This window comes from Myxocyprinus asiaticus, chromosome 45 (genome assembly GCF_019703515.2).
Source record: "Myxocyprinus asiaticus isolate MX2 ecotype Aquarium Trade chromosome 45, UBuf_Myxa_2, whole genome shotgun sequence".
NCBI lineage: Eukaryota > Metazoa > Chordata > Actinopteri > Cypriniformes > Catostomidae > Myxocyprinus > Myxocyprinus asiaticus.
Genome location: NC_059388.1, coordinates 21,902,311 through 21,924,027, shown reverse-complemented (window position 1 = coordinate 21,924,027; position 21,717 = coordinate 21,902,311). Strand labels below are relative to the sequence as shown.

Here is a 21,717-nt window from a genome sequence, read left to right as displayed (position 1 = left end):
TGGAATGCAAATGGAGATGTTTGGCAGAATTTTGCTTCAGTCACCATTTACTTTCATGGGATTGGAACAACATTTAGGTGAGAAAAAGGTTACATAATTTTCACAGTTTTGGGTGACTATTTTTTTATTCATAGTACACTTTTCTTTGAGATAAATACTGAATGACATATATATGCTGTTCATATGTACATTTAAGATGAAAAAAACTCAAATATGTAGACACTGTGGTCTTAAAGTACAGTATTTTGTACAGTAGTACAGTACTATGATAAAATTATAGTTGTATGGTAGAATAGTACTATCAATATTTAAATGTCACATCATTCCCTCAGATTCATCTCTGGCTCTTCATGATGGGCGAGTGCGGTTGTCTGGAGAGAGAGAGTGTGAGGGGGAGGTGGAAGTTTACATCCATCAGGTCTGGAGGAGAGTTCTGCCGGACTCTTGGAGTCTCACTGAATCCTCTGTGGTCTGCAGACAGCTGGGCTGTGGCTCTGTGCTGAACTTCTACGGCTCCTCTTCATCCAGTCCTGAACACAGTCTTGAGTGTGTGATGGGCTTCCAGTGCTCTGGGAGTGAAGCTCATTTGGGGAACTGCAGCTCTCCACAAACTCTCAACTGCAGCTCCACACAACAGCTGTCAATCACCTGCCTTGGTGAAAACAACAATATCTGGGCATTTTCATCAATAGTCAATAATGTGCATGTGCAGTTACCTTTTTCTCTCTCTGTATATCTGATCTCAGGTCATGGGTCCATCAGGCTGGTGGGTTCTTGAGGAGACTGTGCAGGGAGGCTGGAGGTTTTTCACAACGGCTCATGGGGGACAGTGTGTGATGACTCCTGGGATATTAAAGATGCCCATGTGGTGTGCAGACAGCTGCAGTGTGGAGTGGCCCTCAGTAACCAGCAGGTACCAGCCTGGTTTGGTCCTGGTTCTGGACCCATATGGCTGGATGAGGTGAACTGTGAGGGGAATGAGACATCCCTGTGGAACTGCTCTTCTCAGGTCTGGGGAAAACATGACTGTCAATACAAGGAGGATGTAGGAGTCGTGTGCTCAGGTAATAATAATTATTGTTTTTCAGTAACTGTGTGAGAGAAAGGACCCCAGGCCCTTAGGAGGCTATAGTTCTCGCCCTTGGGTGTCGGTCAGAAAGCAGACAGGAGGCAAGAATCAGTTCAAATACTTTACTGAATGTTTGTTCAACAGCACAGACATACATTAGACTGCAGTGATGTCACATTGGCATAGTTCAGGCACATAATGGTTGCAGCTCAGCTTATTTTGATGTATATAGTGGGTTTTTAGGAGTATATATGTGGCTGCAATAAATAAACAATAATAGATGTTACATGTATAAAGAAACCTTATTTATAGACTCTTATAAGTTTAACATCATGCCTGGCTCCATATAAACAACATGAACAGAAAAGTTATAAATTATAAATCACCATTTTTCTAAATATAAATGCATAAAAAACAAATAATGGAATATCAGTTTCTGTATTACAATAACATATAAATCATACAGAAATAACTTAAATAATCATTTCACAATACTATTAATTGTCTGTAAATGATACTGGAGTGTGCATGACTCAGCATATATCTCGATTAGATTTATGAACAAAATACTCAATTATTCTAATCAAACTTAAGCGAAAACGGAACAATTGAACTCACTTTTCACGAATGGACACACAAAGTTATTAATAAACACCGGAAACACCAAGCTGCGACTTCTCACGCTGTTGATGTGATTCTAAAATGGCAGCTCCCATGAGGAGACCCTCTCCATGTAGAATAAAACAGCTTTTGTAAGGTTACTGATTTCACTTAAGTCTTCATCTCATGTGAGTGTTTAGGATTTTATACATGTGTTTCAAAATTACAATTAATTTTTTCAGAAGTAAAACTTTAAAAATTAGGAATGTAGGGCTTTACTGGTTGTTTAGATCAGTGTTACTATCAGAAACAATTAATAATTATTTCTGTAGTTATTAATTAATATTTAAATTAATCAATTGAATCTAACTCATTAAAACCTCATATGGGACTCCAGTAAATGTAGTGTGCTACGTTTAGGAGCAAGTTTGGTTATTAGCAATAATTAATAATTATCAAAGATAGTTATTAATTATTAAAATCAATAGAACATTGATGAGAATCAATGTTAGCTTTTTTAAATCCTTTAAATCAACAATTATCAAAGATAATCGTTAATTGTTAACATCGATGAAACATTAGTTAAAATTAACACTAGCTTATTGATCATTCAAATTCAACAATCATCAAAGATAATTATCAATTATCAAAAATCAATAGAATATTAATAAGGATTAACATTGACGGGGCACCACCCTGAAATCAGGGCCTAATAACCAAATAGTAAAACAGTCTCAATATTAGATTGTTTTCTTCGGAAAATCGGCATCCGAAGAATATCGATTTTCGGGAAAAAAAAAAACAATAAATGAAGGCTTGAATCCGAGCACTGACATCCCGTCAGCATGACACAGGTGTATGCAAAACAAACGAAAAAACTTCTCTTTGTAATATAAACAAAGTTTATTTATGCAGTAATATCAATTAATAATTAATACAATGCAGTCAATAAACTTCCAACTTCCAACTACAAATTAAACAGTGATATGATTAGATATGGAAATAAAATAATCCTATAACACATAAGGTGTGTGTGTGTGTGTGTGTGTGGGTGGGTGTGTGGTTAGTACGAGAGAGAGAGAGAGAGAGAGATGATTAAGTGACAGCCCTAAAGCCGATTTTGCGATCGTGGGAGAGAAAGCAGCTGTGTTTATCACTCAGAGACGCGGTGGACGGCTCGTAAATGTCCCGCGTTCTTTGACTCTTTAATGGATGAACTCAGTTTCTGTTTCACCCGCGATGGAGAAATTGCACAACAGTCCAATTTGGTTGGACCACAATACAGCAAAACAAATTTGTGATAATTAATACCCTGAGTATTAATAATGAGCGGACATGGCGGTCCGTAAACTGTACAAGCAAAAACCTTGAAACACAAGAATAACACGCTATAATATTCTATCTCTGCCCAGACGTAAACCTCTTACTTGAATCGCATGAGGACACAGGTAGAATGTGTTTTCCTCTGTCCTTTAACTCTGACATGGTTCCTTGAGGCTCGTGTGATGACGGGAGGCCGTTTCCTCGCTCTGTCGGCGGGCACGGCTGTTGATTCTCGGCGGGCTGGCGGAGAACTCAGAAATGTCGACTTGATTGAAGATGGAAGAGAAATCTTTAATCTCTTCACTTCTGTAGGCAAACGGATGAAGATGCGAATTGCTCGGCAGTCTCCTTCGGATCCGGTAGAGTGTTCGGTTGAACACAGAGTAATCTCAACTTGTCCAGCGAAATTGAGATTGTATGGCCACAGTTTCAAGTCGGACGTTACTTCCTTGTGCCACGAGGTTGCACCTGAGAGCAGCAAAGAGCTGCGTCTTCACACTGCAAACAAAGTTGCTGGAAGCAAATCCCCAAAACATTTCAGAGGTATTTCAACTCCTGATGATGTCATGTTTGAGGGACATTCTGTTGTGTGCCTCATCCAATAGGAGTTGAGAGTTCGATCCTTTAGTGAGCAAGGCTTCATGGATTTGTAGTCTGTTTTGGACTCCCTTTGTTTGATTTTGGCACGATTTTTATCAGTAAGATTTACGACTTGGAAGGTGGAGGCTTGAGTTATGTTTTTACGACTGTGTTAGGCCTGCCTTTGTCTTCTATCTGAATACATGAGGCCCAACAGGAAAAAAATTACTGAGTACACCTTTAATTCAACTCAAAGATGATTTACAATGTGATAGTTCTGAATTGCAGAAGAGAACACCAATAAAACTTATAGTCATGCAGTGGCTAATTATCGCTAATGTGATCACACCCACGCACAGAGCACGCTATTCATACGGTAATGTACTGAGGCGATCTATGCAAATGGTAAACGCCCCCAACAATGCCTTAAAAAGCATCAAGTTTCATCATCAGATTCATTCACTTTCCTGTGCGTTTGGAAGATGGCACGCTACACAGGTGAGGAAGCTCTTCAGATGGTCCTGGATAGTGACGAAGAGTTCACAAGTGCGGGACTCCAACGATTAACGTTTGCATTTTGAACGGTTGCATTATTTATAAAAATAATATGAATGTTTAGATTATATTTTAACTAGTGTTTATGCTGCCTCCATACAAAAAGTATATGTGTCTGTATGGCTTTACAACAATGTTGTTTTTTTGCTATGCCTGGGCAATATTAATTTGAATGATTGATAATGCTAATAATATAGTTCTTTGTGTAATAAACATGCTCACAGTTGTTTGTTTGTTTGTTTGTTTGTTTGTTTGTTTGTTTTACAGCTATAAGAATGATAGTGATCAGACACCTGTTGCAAAGAGGGCCAAGACAAATATTCAGGTAGGCCCAGGGGAGGGGTCTTTGTCTCCTCAGGTGTGAATTACATCAGTATTCATGATCATTCACGCCTCCTCGCATATGGCCTTTCTAACACTAAAAGTGTCTTACAAAAGTTAAATGACTATATTGTTTGTATGAATGAGTGATCAGGATGGTTTTCACATAATTTTGTAGCAAAAACTCTAGGCTACAAGATCCAGTTCTCAAAAGTCTTGTAGACAAATGTTTAGTATGTGTTATATGGCCTTATTTCAGTGACTTAACATTTTTGTTTTTTTCAAAAACCACGCATAAACGTTATTTTCTATTTTATAATACAAACGTACATACATGTTGCTCACATATTATTGTAGCCCAGACTTTAGCCATTAATATGTTTTTAAGCAACTGAAAAAAGCACAAATGTCAAGGCATGTTGAAACTTCTTCAGGGCCCAAATACACCCTCAGACCCCAGAGGGTTAAAGTCTAGGCCTTCAGTGTAATTCACGCCATTAAGAAAACACAGTTTCACAATGAATAAGACACCCTATGCCTTTGGGCATCATACATTATGTCGCAGCTAATTAGTAATACCAATTAACATTTTAAAAACATGTCCACGCACGAAAGCCAGAACATGGAACGACACTGAATGCTCAAGCAAGCCTAATTTTAACTGCAGCATGAATGTTTGCGAAATGAATGTCTTCCGAACAGACATTCAAAAATCATAATTTTTCATATGAATCTACCAAGGAGGTCTATAATACCTGGAAAAATCAATCTAATAATATTTGTGATTTAAATGTTACTTGCAAAAAATTTATTTAGTCAGGGTACACGGTTATGCTGCATTCCATTCAAGTTGGATGAGGGATATTCCTACTTGATATCTCCGACCATAAATGCATTCCATTCCCCGATATTCGGAAGATGACGTTTAAGGAAACAAAACTGCAAAGCTCCCGTTAGCATAGCAGAGTTTGACTTTTGACTTTCATTAGAGATGTCTCCTAGCAACCCAACTGATAAACAATGCTTCAGCGCTAGCATTTGTGCTACAGGTTTACGATTATCAAGAGATTATAATGTTTTATACACCTGTTTCTGCAGGAATTTGTTAAACAAGCTTTAATATCATGTAATATGGAAACAAACTCATTAATCGATATTACTTAATAAAGTGAAAGTTTTGACATGTTTGTGTGACATCATGCCCCTGCATCTCGGCGAAATCGGAGTTGAGAATTTCTACACGAGCCTACAAGTTGTAATTCTGACTCCAAGATGTATTCCATTGCACTTTTCCCAGTAGGAAGTTGTAAAATCCGACTTTCCGAGTTGAACGGAACACTGCATTACTTTTCAACACTTGATCCGACACTGAATGCTCAAGCAGCCTAATTTACACTTAGAAAACTCCTGATGTTGCTTTAACAATGAGAAAAGCACTTACCAATTTACTTGAAGTGAAAATCAGTCCTCCTTTCCTGTTTAATAAATTAAGCAATCACACGATCTCTTTCTCAACGGCAATACCAGCAGTGATGACAGCTGACTCCTCAGCAAGATCTCGCGCTCTTCGCGTTCATATTACGTACATCACTTAATGCATGATTGCGTCACTCAACGCCAGCTAGAAGGCCTCGACCGGGACATATCCTAAAGATCACACCCACCAAGAACAAATAAATCAATTTGATTGGCTGATGAATCTGACAATCTGATATTAGATGCGCATTCATTTGCACTGTTGAGGGATTCTGCAGAAATTCTGAAGGCCTGAGGGGGTGGAGCTCAAACTCACGTGTTGCTTCGGGCTTCGGGCTTCGGGCTTCAGGCTTCGGGCGTGTGATTTGTGAAACAGCTGTCACGCTTTGCTTGTAAGCATCAAGAAATAAATTATGACTTGATAAACTTTTTGTTTTTCTCTATTGTTTGTAGATTAATTAAGAGTGGAAAGCGATTAAAAATACATAGGCAAAAAGGTTATTGAGAATGAAAGGATGAAAAATATGTATTTATTTGGCATGTTAGGCCAGCAGAGAAGGCTTTGCTGGCCCTGAGAATTCGCCACTGTAGTCATGACTGTGTCAGGACGGTGTTACTTCCATCCTTAAAATTTCAAAGACGGCGATTCATAAGAACAAGTTCAAGCAGCAGACATTGGGGACAACAAAGCTACAGACCGGCAGAGGGCGAAAACGACACTCCACTGACCAGGATGACCACAAACCATTTGAATGTCACTCAACAACCGTAGGATGACATCAAGTGACCTATAAAAAGAATGGCAAACGGCAGCTGGGGTGAAGTGCATGGCGAGGACGGTTCGAAATAGGCTCCTTGGGGCAGGGCTGAAGTCGTGCAAAGCTAGAAAAAAGCCCTTCATCACTGAGAAGCCAAGAAAAGCCAGACTGAGGTTTGCAAAAGACCATATGGATTGGACCGTAGAGCACTGGAATAAGGTCATCTTCTCTGATGAGTCCAATTTTCAGCTTTGCCCAACACCTGGTCGTCTAATGGTTAGACAGAGACCTGGAGAGGCCTACAAGCCACAGTGTATCGCACCCACTGTGAAATTTGGTGGTGGATTGGTGATTGGCTTCAGCAAGGCTGAAATCGGGTTATCCTAGAAGAAAACAAGTTTCCTTCTGCTCTGACAATGTTCCCCAACTCTGAGGATTGGTATTTCCAGCAGGAGGGGCAGTGGTAGCTTAGCGGTTAAGGCTCTGGGTTACTGATCAGAAGGTCAGGGGTTCAAGCCCCAGCACTGCCAAGATGCCACTGTTGGGCCCTTGAGCAAGGCCCTTGACCCTATCTGCTCCAGGGGCGCCGTATCATGGCTGACCCTGCACTCTGACCCCAGCCTAGCTGGGATATGTGAAAAAGAAGAATTTCACTGTATATGTGCAAATGTATAATGTGTGATGAATAAAGAAAATTATTAAAATTATTAATTATACAATGCTCCATACCACACAGCTAGGTCAATCAAGGTGTGGATGAAGGAGCACCAGATCAAGACCCTGTCATGGCCAGCCCAATCTCCAGACCTGAACCCCTTTGAAAACCTCTAAAATGTGATCAAGTGGAAGATGGATGGCCACAAGCCTGCTTGAATTTTTGCACCAGGAGTGACATAAAGTCACCCAACAGCAATGTGAAAGACTGGTAGAGAGCATGCCAAGACGCATGAAAGCTGTGATTGGTTATTTCACCAAATACTGATCTCTGAACTCTTCCTAAGTTGAAACATTAGTATTGTGTTGTTTAAACATGAATATGAACTTCGCATTACTCAAGGTCTGAAAACACTGCATCTTTTTGTTATTTTGACCAGTTGTCTTTTTCTCCAAATAAATGCTCTAATTGACAATATTTTTATTTGCAATTTGGGGGAAATGTTGTCAGTAGTTTATAGAATAAAACAAAAATGTTAATTTTACTCAAACATATACCTATAAATAGTAAATCCAGAGAAACTGATCATTTTGCATTGGTCTATTAATATATATATATACTATATTGCCAAAAGTATTCGCTCACCTGCCTTTAGACGCGTATGAACTTAAGTGACATCCCATTCTTAATCCATAGGGTTTAATATGACATCGGCCCACCCTTTGCAGCTATAACAGCTTCAACTCTTCTGGGAAGGCTTTCCACAAGGTTTAGGAGTGTGTTTATGGGAATTATTGACCATTCTTCCAGAAGCGCATTTGTGAGGTCAGACACTGATGTTGGACGAGAAGGCCTGGCTCACAGTCTTCGCTCTAATTCATCCCAAAGGTGCTCTATCGGGTTGAGGTCAGGACTCTGTGCAGGCCAGTCAAGTTCTTCCACACCAAACTCGCTCATCCATGTCTTTATGGACCTTGCTTTGTGCACTGGTGTGCAGTCATGTTGGAACAGGAAGGGGCCATCCCCAAAGTTGGGAGCATGGAATTGTCCAAAATCTCTTGGTATGCTGAAGCATTCAGAGTTCCTTTCACTGGAACTAAGGGGCCAAGCCCAGCTCCTGAAAAACAACCCCACACCATAATCCCTCCTCCACCAAACTTCACAGTTGGCACATGCAGTCAGACAAGTACCGTTCTCCTGGCAACCGCCAAACCAAGACTCGTCCATCAGATTGCCAGATGGAGAAGCGTGATTCGTCACTCCAGAGAACACGTCTCCACTGCTCTAGAGTCCAGTGGCGGCGTGCTTTACACCACTGCATCCGATGCTTTGCATTGCACTTGGTGATGTATGGCTTGGATGCAGCTGCTCGGCCATGGAAACCCATTCCATGAAGCTCTCTACGCACTGTTCTTGAGCTAATCTGAAGGCCACATGAACTTTGGATGTCTGTAGCGATTGACTCTGCAGAAAGTTGGCGACCTCTGCGCACTATGCGCCTCAGCATCCTCTGACCCCGCTCTGTCATTTTACGTGGCCTACCACTTCGTGGCTGAGTTGCTGTCATTCCCAATTGCTTCCACTTTGTTATAATACCACTGACAGTTGACTGTGGAATATTTAGTAGCGAGGAAAATCACGACTGGACTTGTTGCACAGGTGGCATCCTATCACAGTACCACGCTGGAATTCACTGAGCTCCTGAGAGCGGCCCATTCTTTCACAAATGTTTGTAGAAGCAGTCTGCATGCCTAGGTGCTTCATTTTATACACCTGTGGCCATGGAAGTGATTGGAACACCTGAATTCAATTATTTGGATGGGTGAACGAATACTTTTGGCAATATAATGTATATACATAAATTGTTACAATATTATATATTATAGTATAGTTTCTAATAGACTACAAATCTGGCACTAACGCATTCTTCTGTAATACAACATGGTTTTATTTTTAGCTAACTCAACCAAAGTTTTCAAGAATTTCTAAACTGTATTTTTTTTATAGGAAAGGGGCCCTGAGCAATATACAGTCAGGGGGCCAAAAATACCTTGTATGTAATTTATGTTTACATAAATTCCCCCAGTCAATCGGACATTGGTTCAGCAATTTCACACCGTAAACTGGACTTCAAATTCCTCAGTTTACAAACACGCAAGCGGAGCCCTTTGTCTGGGCAGTCCGGACGTGGAAACGCAGGAGAAAAAGGGGAAACAGAGCCGGCATTCTCATCTGAGTAAGATGCTGTGCAAATTGACCCCCGCTACTCAGTATTCTACTGGCAAATGTTCAGTCTCTGGATAACAAGCTCTGCGAGCTGAAAGCGTCTTTCCAACGAGAGACGAGGGACTGCTGCATTATCTGCCTAACAGAAACTTGGATGTCTGCGGAGATTCCAGACTCAGCCATTGAACCCGCGGGGTTCTCCGTGCACCGAGCGGACAGAGCGAAAGACCTCTCAGGTAAAAGCAGAGGTGGTGGTGTATGTTTTATGATCAACAAATCCTGGTGTGATCAGAGGAACGTACATTCTATCAAGTCTTCCTGCTCTCCTGATCTGGAATTTCTCATGCTTCTGTGTCGACCATTCTGGCTACTGAGGGAATTCACAGCGGTCATTATTACAGCTGTGTACATACCCCCACAAGCCGACACAGACCGGGCACTCAAGGAACTGTATGGGAGTATAAGTGAGCAGGAAACCGCGCACTCTGAGGCCGCATTCATTGTGACCGGGGACTTTTATAAAGCCAGTTTCAAATCAGTCGCACCAACAAAAATAAAACCTTCCGGGATGGCTACAAATCCCTCCCCCGCCCACCATTTGGCAAATTGGACCACTCTTCCATTCTGCTTCTGCCCGCTTACAGGCAGAAACTGAAACAGGAAGCACCCACCCTCAGAACGATCCAGTGCTGGTTGGACCAATCAGACTCTACAGGACTGTTTTGATCACACGGTCTGGGAGATATTCCGGTCCACCTCTGATGACGACATCGAGCTTTACGCTGATAGCGTAATGTGTTTCATCAAAAAGTGCATGGAGGACGTCGTTCTGACCAGAACAACACAGATCTATCCGAACCAGAAGCCATGGATAAATAGCGATGTTCGTGCGGCACTTAATGTGCGGACCTCCACTTTCAATTCCGGGAACGCGGAGGAGCATAAACAAGCCAGTTATGCCTTACAAATCAGAACAGCAAAATGCCAGTACAGGAACAAGATTGAAGAACAGTTTAACACCAACTCTAGAAGCATGTGGCAGGGAATTAACATCATCACGGACTTTAAAGGGAATAAAAACTCCGCCATGAACACCGCTGCCTCTCTCCCGGATGAGCTAAATACTTTTTATGCACGTTTTGAGGGAAATAACACCGCCCTCACGGAGAGAGCTCTCGCGGCCGAAGCTACAGAGGTTAGTTCACTCTCCATCTCTGTAGCGGATGTAACCCGATCCTTCCGATGGGTGAATATCCGCAAAGCCGTGGGCCCAGACGGCATTCCGGGCCACGTCATCAGAGCGTGCGCGAACCAGCTGGATGGTGTTTTTACAGACATTTTCAACCATTCCCTCTCTTTGTCTGTAGTCCCCACATGCTTTAAAACATCCACCATTGTGTGTTCCAAAGCAATCAAAAATAACTTGTTTAAATGACTGGCGTCCTGTTGCTCTGACCCCCATCAACAGCAAATGCTTTGAGAGACTAATCAGAGATTACATCTGCTCTGTGGTGCCTCTCTCTCTAGACCCATTGCAGTTTGCTTACCATAACAACTGCTCCACTGATGATACCATTGCATCTACAATACACACTGCTCTCTCCCACCTGGAAAAAAAGAACACTTATGTGAGAATGCTGTTTGTAGACTACAGCTCAGCATTCAACACCATAGTGCCCTCCAAGCTAGATGACAAACTCCGGGCTCTGGGCTTAAATAGCTCGCTGTGCAGCTGGATCCTGGACTTCCTGTCAAGCAGACGCCAGGTGGTTAGAATAGGCAGCAACATCTCATCACTGACCCTCAACACTGGAGCCCCACAGGGCTGTGTTCTCAGCCCACTCTTGTATTCCTTGTACACACATGACTGTGTGGCAACACATAGCTCCAATGCCATCATTAAGTTTGCTGATGACACGACGGTGGTAGGTCTGATCACTGACAATGATGAAACAGCCTACAAAGAGGAGGTGCACACTCTGACACACTGGTGTCAGGAGCACAACCTCTCCCTCAACGTCAGTAAGACAAAGGAGCTTGTGGTGGACTTCAGAAGAAAAGACAGAGAACACAGTCCCATCACCATTAATGGAGCACCAGTGGAGAGAGTCAGCAGCTTCAAGTTCCTGGGTGTCCACATCACTGAGGAACTCACATGATCCATCCACACCGAAGTCGTTGCGAAGAAGGCTCACCAGCGCCTCTTCTTCCTGAGACGGCTGAGGAAGTTTGGAATGAATCGCCACATCCTCACACGGTTCTACACCTGCACTGTAGAGAGCATCCTGATTGGCTGCATCTCCGCCTGGTACGGCAATAGCACAGCCCACAACCGCAAAGCACTGCAAAGGGTGGTGCGAACTGCCAGACACATCATCGGAGGTGAGCTTCCCTCCCTCCAGGACATATATACCAAGCGGTGTGTGAAAAAAGCTCGGAGGATCATCAGAGACTCCAGCCACCTGAGCCATGGGCTGTTCTCACTGCTATCAGGCAGGCGGTATCGCAGCATCAGGACCCGCACCAGCTGACTCCATGATAGCTTCTTCCCCCAAGCAATCAGACTTTTGAACTCTTGATCTCCCACGATCAAAATACATCAGCACTGCACTTTATTACTCTTACTCTTATATCTCACACCGGACTGTCATAAATTATATTATTATTATACATATTCTCTCTTAACAACTTACTATCAACTGACAGCCTGAATGTCAATACAGTACAATACAGCCTACTGTACATTCTGTATATACTACTATATATACTTTTTTATTTTTATTGAATAATGTGTATCTATACTGTGTGTATTGTATACTGTACAGTGTATGTTATTATTTGTATATTGTTGTAATTATGTGTATATTAGACTTTAAATTGTGTTTTGTTAATTTGATGTTATTGTAAATTGGTATATGTCTCATCACTGTCACGACTGCTATGTTGATCGGAACTGCACCCAAGATTTTCACACACCATTGCACTTGTATATGGCTGTGTGACAATAAAAATGATTTGATTTTGATGTTGTAGAACAAAATGTGAAAATCTATTCAAGTGATGTTCAGCAAAGTTTTTATTATTATTATTATTATTATTATTATTATTATTATTATTATTATTATTATTTTTACTCATAAATCAAACAGCTATACTAAGACCTTAAAAATCTTGGTCTCTTGCTGCCACCCTCTGGAAGAAAGTAACACAGCTGATGTTACAAACCTAATAGGCGATCTCAGATGCTTTGGAAGAAATACATGAGCAAACAATCTGAAACAATACACTTTAATGCGCTTATTAATAAATGAAATATTTTTATTGTACATTGGTGCCATCTGCTGGTCAGAAGGTGAAGAACACCCTCGTCATATTCACTTTAAAAGAATTATGGTCTTTCTGCCCCATCTTCTGAAAAAAAAATGTTTCACATGTGCAAAAGTATATTGTAAAAAATAAAAAAATAAAATAAAATAAAAAAAAATAATAATAATCCTAGAAATGATTTTTAATATATTCTTTTTTTTTATTTTTATTTTTTTATTTTTATTTTTTAAGTAATTATTTATATTGTATTATGTCTATTTTGTCTCCCACTTGTTTAAAAAAGTTTAGGTCATGTACTGTGGTCTTGGTAAGCGTCTATTTACTAATAAAACAGGATTATTTAAATTTTTTATTTTTTTTTTAATCATGAATGATTTAAACAGTTGAGTTTACTGTTTTAATTACATGCAAATATGTTATTTAGCAGTTAGTTATCAGAGCTTCTATCTCGTCTCTGCAGGTGTTTGGCTTTGATGTGTATAAACTGGAGTGTTTCCTGTATCCTGTAAGTCAAATTACTTTTTAACAGCTCTTGTTTTTATATCTCTAAATATAGTGTGTGTGTGTGTGTGTGTGTGTGTGTGTGTGTGTGTGTGTGTGTGTGGCTCCCCTTAGTGAGGCATCTTCATGGGTGGGGCGAAGAATCCCTGATCAGCACTGACGTTTTTGATGTATATGGAGAAAATCAGAAATACCTCCTCTGATTTGTCACTGAAGTCCTTTGATGGTTTCCTCTGTTCTGTCTAATAAGGTAATAGTGAGTGTGATTGGAGGGTGTTTGACATCTTTTTCTCTCATTAAGGGCTCAGAAGACCCCTGTACTTCTGTTTCATCAGTAGTGAGGAGAAGCTGGTACTGGGTACTGAATAAACAAACTATTAGTAGAGCAGAAGAATATGGAGAGATGTCTGACACTCATTTTACTGTCCTCAGTTGTAAAACACATCAGAGCTGGTAAGTACATAAGTAATGAAAGATTTTTTGAATTTTTTATCAAGAAATAATGGTCTTGCATATTCCGACTTAACTTAAAATTAATCTTTATTCATCTCGTGTGTAATGTACTGTATGCACCTATGGAAAAATCACATTAATTTCACATGTGAACACATGATAATAATGTGTGAACAAATGAGAGTGTGATAAGTTTTAATTATTTCATTTAATTACACGTGATCACTGAATAATAATAATAATAATAATAATAATAATAATAATAATAATAATACATTGGAAATACATGTAAAAATTCCACAACCACACAACAATCACATGTGAATTATGAAAAGACATTGAACAGTCATATACTCTATATCTGCTAACAAATGTGAAAATCTGTCTTTCTCTTTCTCTCATCCCTTCATTCCTCTCTCTCATTGTTTTGCTCAATATTTAGAGAGTGTAAATGTGAGGTTGGTTGGAGGTAACAGTCCCTGTGCTGGTAGAGTGGAGGTTCTTCATAGAGGACAGTGGGGAACAGTGTGTGATGACTTTTGGGATATGGCTGATGCTGCAGTGGTGTGTAGAGAACTGAACTGTGGAAAGCCTGTTGATGCTCTGCGTAATGCTCAATTTGAACCAGGATCAGGACCAATCTGGATGAGTCTTGTCATGTGTACTGGATCAGAGTCTACACTGAAAAACTGTGGATCAGCAGGATGGGGTAAATACTTCAACTGTGATCATATTAGAGATGCTGGAATCATCTGCTCAGGTAAACTTCTACAAACCTTCTCTATCTACTTGAATGCAAATGTATTTCTCCTCATGTATTACAACATGTTGGATCGTTTTTATTCTTGTATTTAAATTATTTATTTTGTTTTTTATGTAAAATGTTGACTTAAGAATCATGATCATGAGAATCCATGTAATATGATTTTTATAATAATGTTGTTGTTTTTTTCAGGAGTCAGACTTGTTGGAGGTTCTCGCTGCTCTGGAAAATTAGAGGTACTTCATGAGAAGACGTGGGTTTCAGTGTGTGATGCTGCCTTTGACCAGCAGGATGCCATCATCACCATCAATCAAAAGCAACTGTTCTCATGACAGCATCATTGGATTGCTGTGTAGCGGTATGCGTTCAATAAAAAATAAACAGAGCAGATTATTATTTAATTTTGTAGTAAAATTTCAGTCTTCATTCACTCTTTCTCTCTCTTTTTCTTTCTCTGACACTGACAGACATAATGAATGTGAGGTTGGTTGGTGGTAACAGTCCCTGTGCTGGTAGAGTGGAGGTTCTTCATAGAGGACAGTGGGGAACAATGTGTGATCAAGGCTGGGATATGGCTGATGCTGCAGTGTTGTGTAGAGAGCTGAACTGTGGAGAGCCTGTAGATGCTTTGGGTGATGCTCATTTTTGACCAGGATCAGGACCAATCTGGATAAAAAATACAATGTGTACTGGATCAGAGTCCACACTGAAAAACTGTGGATTAGTAGAATGGCCTTATGACTGTGATCATAGTAAAGATGCTGGAGTCTTTTGCGCAGGTAAGCACAAATTTAATCTTATCATATAAACTGTAATCAAACTCTGTTTTTAAAATGTTCCATGCTCTATATTCTTTTTACAGGCGTCAGGCTGGTTGGAGGTTCTTGCTGCTCTGGGAGATTAGAGATACTTCACGAGAACACGTGGGTTTCAGTGTGTGATGCTGCCTTTGACCAGCAGGATGCAGAGGTTGTGTGTAGAGAGCTGGACTGTGGGGCTCCTGTACAGGTGCTGGGAGCAGCTGCTTTTGGCAAAGGAGAGGGTCAGATGTGGACAGAAGAGATTCAGTGTAGAGGCAACGAATCTCAGATTCACTTCTGTCCAACATCACCATCAAATGAAAACAACTGTTCACATGAAAACAACGTTGGACTGGTGTGTGCAGGTAAGAGTTACAACAAAGCAGATATTTATTTTATTAGTCACATTTTAACCCAATAAATCTCTTTTAAATGAACATACCCATTAAATCTGCCTGTATTAGGACTGGTGTTTGCAGGTTCAAGAACATTTTCAAATAATTAATTAATACAAATTCAGAGTGATTATTTGCACCCAGGTTCGAATCTGCATTTTGTCCCACTCTTATGCCTATCCTTTTTCCTCTCTCCAACTCTTAATATTTCCTTTAATACTACTTCTAATAAATAAAAATAAACATTAAGGTTGATTTTCTCGCATTGTCGACTGTTGGCAGGTTCAGAGTAGTGTTTGATCCAGGTAAGGGGCAGAGTCTGTTGGATACTTTCCCTTCCTGGTCTGAGGCGTGAGGGGTGATGTCTTTCTTCTGCAGCTGGCTTCGGTCATGTCTAGATTTGTATTACTCTTTTGATTAGAGGTTGGGTTAAGCCCTAACAGAAATTAACCATGGTTTATTAATGACATGTGGCCGTTAAGTGAACTGCTACCTGTTGCTCATGCTCGCACTCGTGCACACACTCCACAGGGATGCAAGTGAGCAAGCATCAGCCAAAACAATGACGTAACATACAAAGAGGCTGAACGTGATTCACCGGCATCATGCTGACAGATGAGGTAGCATAATTAAAATTAGTTACGATTGTTTTACTACAAACTTTGAGTTTAAACTAAAACTACTTATCAGCTAACATAGCATACTGATACACACACATAGCTACATACTACCGAACTATACCAGACAGTTTACTGTTGCACGTTTTGTATGTCATATGTTGTACTACGATCAAGAAGCCAGCGTATTTGCTTAAATTTATCCTGTATACCTGACTTTTAGTAAAAAGAGAAGATCGTTGAAATTCTTTTAAAAGAAATGCCCTGCCGATGTTCACTCTAGTTTTCGCTCTACCATGATCACATTCACACTTAGCCAGACGGGATTCAGTAGATAAATGTTTTTTTTTTTTTTTTTTTGGCTTACTCTGAGTTTGTGTAGGAGTCAGTATTGTGCTGGGAGCCGGACATTTGCTGGATTCCATCTCTAAGATAATGTTACCTAGTGTTACAGACAGACTGTTGACGTGGAAGAGAAGCTGTTACTGAGGCAAGGCTCTCGGGGGCGCGCATAAATGTCACATACTTTGGATTTTCCCGGCAAAACCGACCCACTCCCTTCACATGAAAATCAGTCTATAGGCTTTAATAGGCAACTTAGGAAGTCCGGGAAGGGCTCATTTTTTAAGTTGCGTTGCAATCCGTTCACACATTGGCAAAACAAAGGCAAATATTACATGAAAATTGTTACATATTGCACCTTTAAGATGAATCACTTATGATGTATTATTCCACTTTTGTAAGTCGCTTTGGATAAAAGCGTCTGCCAAATGAATAAATGTAATGTAATGTAAATGTAAACTATGGTTTCTTTAATAAAAACCATGGTTAATTATCGTAGGTTAGGTTTAGGGTTGGGGTACGGTTTCTGTGGGACTCCAAATACAATAGACACACACATACAACACACACACACACACACACACAATAAACATGCTGCAGTGATGCCCCTATACTGCTTGTTAATATTTAAATTGGGGTGCAAATAGTATCTGCCACTATTTGCACCGGGGTGTTTATGGCATTGACCATTATTTGCAACAGGCTGAAATAGCACCTGAAAATAAAATTGCATGTCCCCTGAGTCCAGACTGAACATTAATTGAGTTTCATACTAGTTTTGTCTCTTTGTGTGATTCTTTGTTTCTCACTGTCTTCCTCTGTCCATCTCTCATTCTTACTTTTCAATATATACAGACAGTGAGAATGTGAGACTGGTGAATGGTAACAGTCCCTGTGCTGGTAGAGTGGAGGTTCTTCATCGAGGACAGTGGGGAACAGTGTGTGGTTATTCCTGGGATATGGTTGATGCTGCAGTGGTGTGTCGAGAGCTGGACTGTGGAGAACCTGTAGATTCTCTGAGTGGTGCTCATTTTGGACCAGGATCAGGACCAATCTGGATGAATCGAACATTATGTACAGGATCAGAGTCCAAACTGAAGAACTGTGGATCAGCAGATTGGGGTGTTTTTGACTGTAATCATGGTAAAGATGCTGGTGTCATCTGCTCAGGTGAGCTGCTCTGAACCTCATTCTGTTTTATATCACTAATGATCTACCTGCCTTATATTAACCCCCCATGAATCTTTTGATTATTTAATGTAATGCTTTCAATCCCCAATTTACATCTATATCTTTTAACATTAGTTAATGGTGCTTTAATGGATGACCAAAAAAAAAAAGAAAATGTGTAGTGATATATTAGTCATTCATATTATTATTTTTATGTTTAAATAATTGTTTTCATTATCGGATACTTATAAAATGAATATTTTCAATTCTTATTGGATAAGCCGCGTTCATTGTAAAATGTTGTTAATTACTATAAAGGCACACTTTTGATCACAAATCCTATATTAAACGTACTGTAATCTATATTTTATATATATATATTTATGGAATAGCACACAGAAAATGTATCTTTATCAGAGTAGCACCATATTTAATTTTTGACTCGATCGAAAATGAGGCTGTGTGGGATAGACAATAGGCTAGGCCAGTGGTTCTCAAACTATGAATTCACGTGACATGCTACTAATCCCAAACCCTGTTCAAAATGTGTAAACTTTATTTACTCCCTAAAATTTCCCACCTACAGTTTATTTGAAGTACTTTGTAGCACTTATCTTTACTGCTATGCTTTTTACATGTTAGTGGGGCTATGACAGGAACTAGAAGGTCTCTAGTGAGTGTTTTTAAATTATTGTAAACAGTTTTTATAAAGTATGTTTTTGTTTCTCTCTTCTTTATGATGCCTATATAGAAAACTTTGAATTATCATTGTTTATTAAATTATTTATAATTGCATATGAAAAAGTTTATTATGTAAATAAATTTGCTTGCCTTCTATGAAAACAGTGCAGAATATATTAAGCTTGTTTCCTTTTGCTACACAGGCGTCAGGCTTATTGGAAATTCTTGTTGCTCTGGACAAGTAGAGATACTTCATGAGAACATGTGGGTTTCAGTGTGTGATGCTGCCTTTGACCAGCAGGATGCAGAGGTTGTGTGTAGAGAGCTGGACTGTGGGGCTCCTGTACAGGTGCTGGGAGCAGCTGCTTTTGGCAAAGGAGAAGGTCAGATGTGGACAGAAGAGATTCAGTGTAGAGGCAACGAATCTCAGATTCACCTCTGTCCAAGATCATCTTCTCTCGAAAACAACTGCACCCATGAAAATGATGAGGGGCTTCTGTGTGCTGGTAAGAATTAAATTAATATGTGAGGAATGTCTTGTAAATATGTCTGAAATCCCTTTTTCTCTCATTGTATTTCCTTCTCACTTAGACTCAAAAAATGTGAGACTGGTTAATGGTAACAGTCCCTGTGCTGGTAGAGTGGAGGTTCTTCATAGAGGACAGTGGGGAACAGTGTGTGACAAGATGTGGGATATGGCTGATGCCGCAGTGGTGTGTAGAGAGCTGGACTGTGGGGAGCCTGTAGATGCTCTGGGTGATGCTCATTTTGGAGCGGGATCAGGACCAATCTGAATGGCTGATGTATTATGTACTGGATCAGAGTCAACACTAAAGAACTGTGGATCACTTGTATGGAATTTACCTATCTGTAGTCACAACTTTGATGCTGGGGTCATCTGTTCAGGTGAATAATACTAATAATACTATTGTGCTAGACTCACTATGAAATCAAGTCTTGTTGTAATAATTTCAGAATATACAGTATACTGTATATGAGATAAATCCATGTTGTCACACATTTAGATAAAAACATTTATAAAATAGATTTTGTCTACTATGTACATTTTTTATTTCATATAAACAGGCCACAAACGTTCCAGACTTGTTGCTGGGTCTCATCTGTGCTCTGGGAGATTAGAGATACTTCATGAGAACACGTGGGTTTCAGTGTGTGATGCTGCCTTTGACCAGCAGGATGCAGAGGTTGTGTGTAGAGAGCTGGACTGTGGGGCTCCTGTACAGGTGCTGGGAGCAGCTGCTTTTGGCAAAGGAGAGGGTCAGATGTGGACAGAAGAGATTCAGTGTAGAGGCAACGAATCTCAGATTTCATCCTGTTCAATATCTTCACACAAATATAATTGCACCAGTTTTAGCAAAGTGGGACTAATGTGTTCTGGTTAAGTATCAATGTCCATTTTATTTTATTTATTTTTTTATACATTATAATCTTCCATGACAAATGAGTTATATGTTGTATTATGTACAACTTGTACAAAGTGACATTCTTGTTACTATTGTAATCTGTGGTTAGGTTACACAGCACTCAGACTGGTAAATGGCACAGACTCTAGTTCTGGAAGAGTGGAGCGTCAGTTACACAGATACTGGGGCACAGTATGTGATGGATGTATGGATATGAGAGCTGCCAGTGTCCTCTGTAGACAGCTGAATTGTGGGGTTGCTGTGTCTGTTGTGGAAGCAGGCTGGTTTGGAGAGGGAAGTGGTGAAATCTGGGCTGATGTGTTTGATTGTCAGGGGAATGAAACACAACTCTCACAATGTCCCATCTCTTCATGGAGTCGAGCTGAACGTTCTCATAGACAAGATGTTGGAGTCATCTGTTCTCGTGAGTGACTGTACTGCAAGAATTAGTAACATTGCAATGATTGCAGCATTTCTGCTAGAAAAGCAGTCTAATTATACATGAATCACTACATAGTTTCTGTTAGAGAGCCCATAGACCTGCAGGTGATATTGAACTTTTAATGATTGCTTATCAAGATTTATGCATGTGCTAGGTTTCTGTAATAATAAAAAGAATATAAACAATCATCTGCATTCAGTCACATAATGAATGTAAATGAATATCACTTAACATAACTAATGTACTTATAATTTACAAAATTATAATTTTCATATTTAAAAGGACCCCCCCCCCCCCATTAAAAAAACAAACAAACAAACAAAACATATATCCATGTGGCCCACTCTATAACTTAAATATTCCTGCATGTCCTTGCAAGAATGTATTTGTACATGATTTTTTTTTAATGATTTGTTGTGAGTTCTGCATTAATAACATTTCAACCCTCATTTCCAGATTCGTCTCTGACGCTTCATGATGGGCGAGTGCGGTTGTCTGGAGAGAGAGACTGTGAGGGGGAGGTGGAAGTTTACATCCATCAGGTCTGGAGGAGAGTTCTTCTGGACTCCTGGAGTCTCACTGAATCCTCTGTGGTCTGCAGACAGCTGGGCTGTGGCTCTGTGCTGAACTTCTACGGCTCCTCTTCATCCAGTCCTGAACACAGTCATGAGTGTGTGATGGGCTTCCAGTGCTCTGGGAGTGAAGCTCATCTGGGGAACTGCAGCTCAACAAACTCTCAACTGCAGCTCCACACAACAGCTGTCAATCATCTGCCTTGGTGAAAACAACAATATCTGGCCATTTTCATTCTCTGACAATAGATTAATATGAATTAACATGCATTTCTCTCTATATATATGTGATCTCAGGTCATGGGTCCATCAGGTTGGTGGGTTCTGGAGGAGACTGTGCAGGGAGGCTGGAGGTTTTTCACAACGGCTCATGGGGGACAGTGTGTGATGACTCCTGGGATATTAAAGATGCCCATGTGGTTTGCAGACAACTGCAGTGTGGAGTGGCCCTCAGTAACCAGCAGGTACCAGCCTGGTTTGGTCCTGGTTCTGGACCCATATGGCTGGATGAGGTGAACTGTGAGGGGAATGAGACGTCCCTGTGGAACTGCTCTTCTCAGGTCTGGGGAAAACATGACTGTAAACACATGGAGGATGTAGGAGTCGTGTGCTCAGGTAAACTGTTGAACTGAATTCAGGTTCCCAAATGTTCGTAATAGTCATAATGT

The 21,717-nt window shown here is 40.3% G+C and overlaps 1 protein-coding gene and 1 pseudogene across 1 annotated transcript in view; both read left to right on the top strand.

Annotated features, from left to right (window-relative positions):
* The first annotated feature begins 55 nt into the window (after window positions 1-55).
* On the top strand, window positions 56-21,565 carry LOC127434936 (deleted in malignant brain tumors 1 protein-like; annotated as a pseudogene).
* The window catches only part of LOC127435496 (antigen WC1.1-like), a 102,728-nt gene continuing 81,837 nt past the window's right edge, over window positions 827-21,717 (top strand). The window contains exons 1-2 of the mRNA XM_051689048.1: window positions 827-961; window positions 21,562-21,664. Of these exons, the coding sequence (XP_051545008.1) occupies window positions 21,637-21,664 (28 nt within the window). The 5' untranslated portion in view covers window positions 827-961; window positions 21,562-21,636. The remainder of the gene's footprint in view (window positions 962-21,561; window positions 21,665-21,717) is intronic.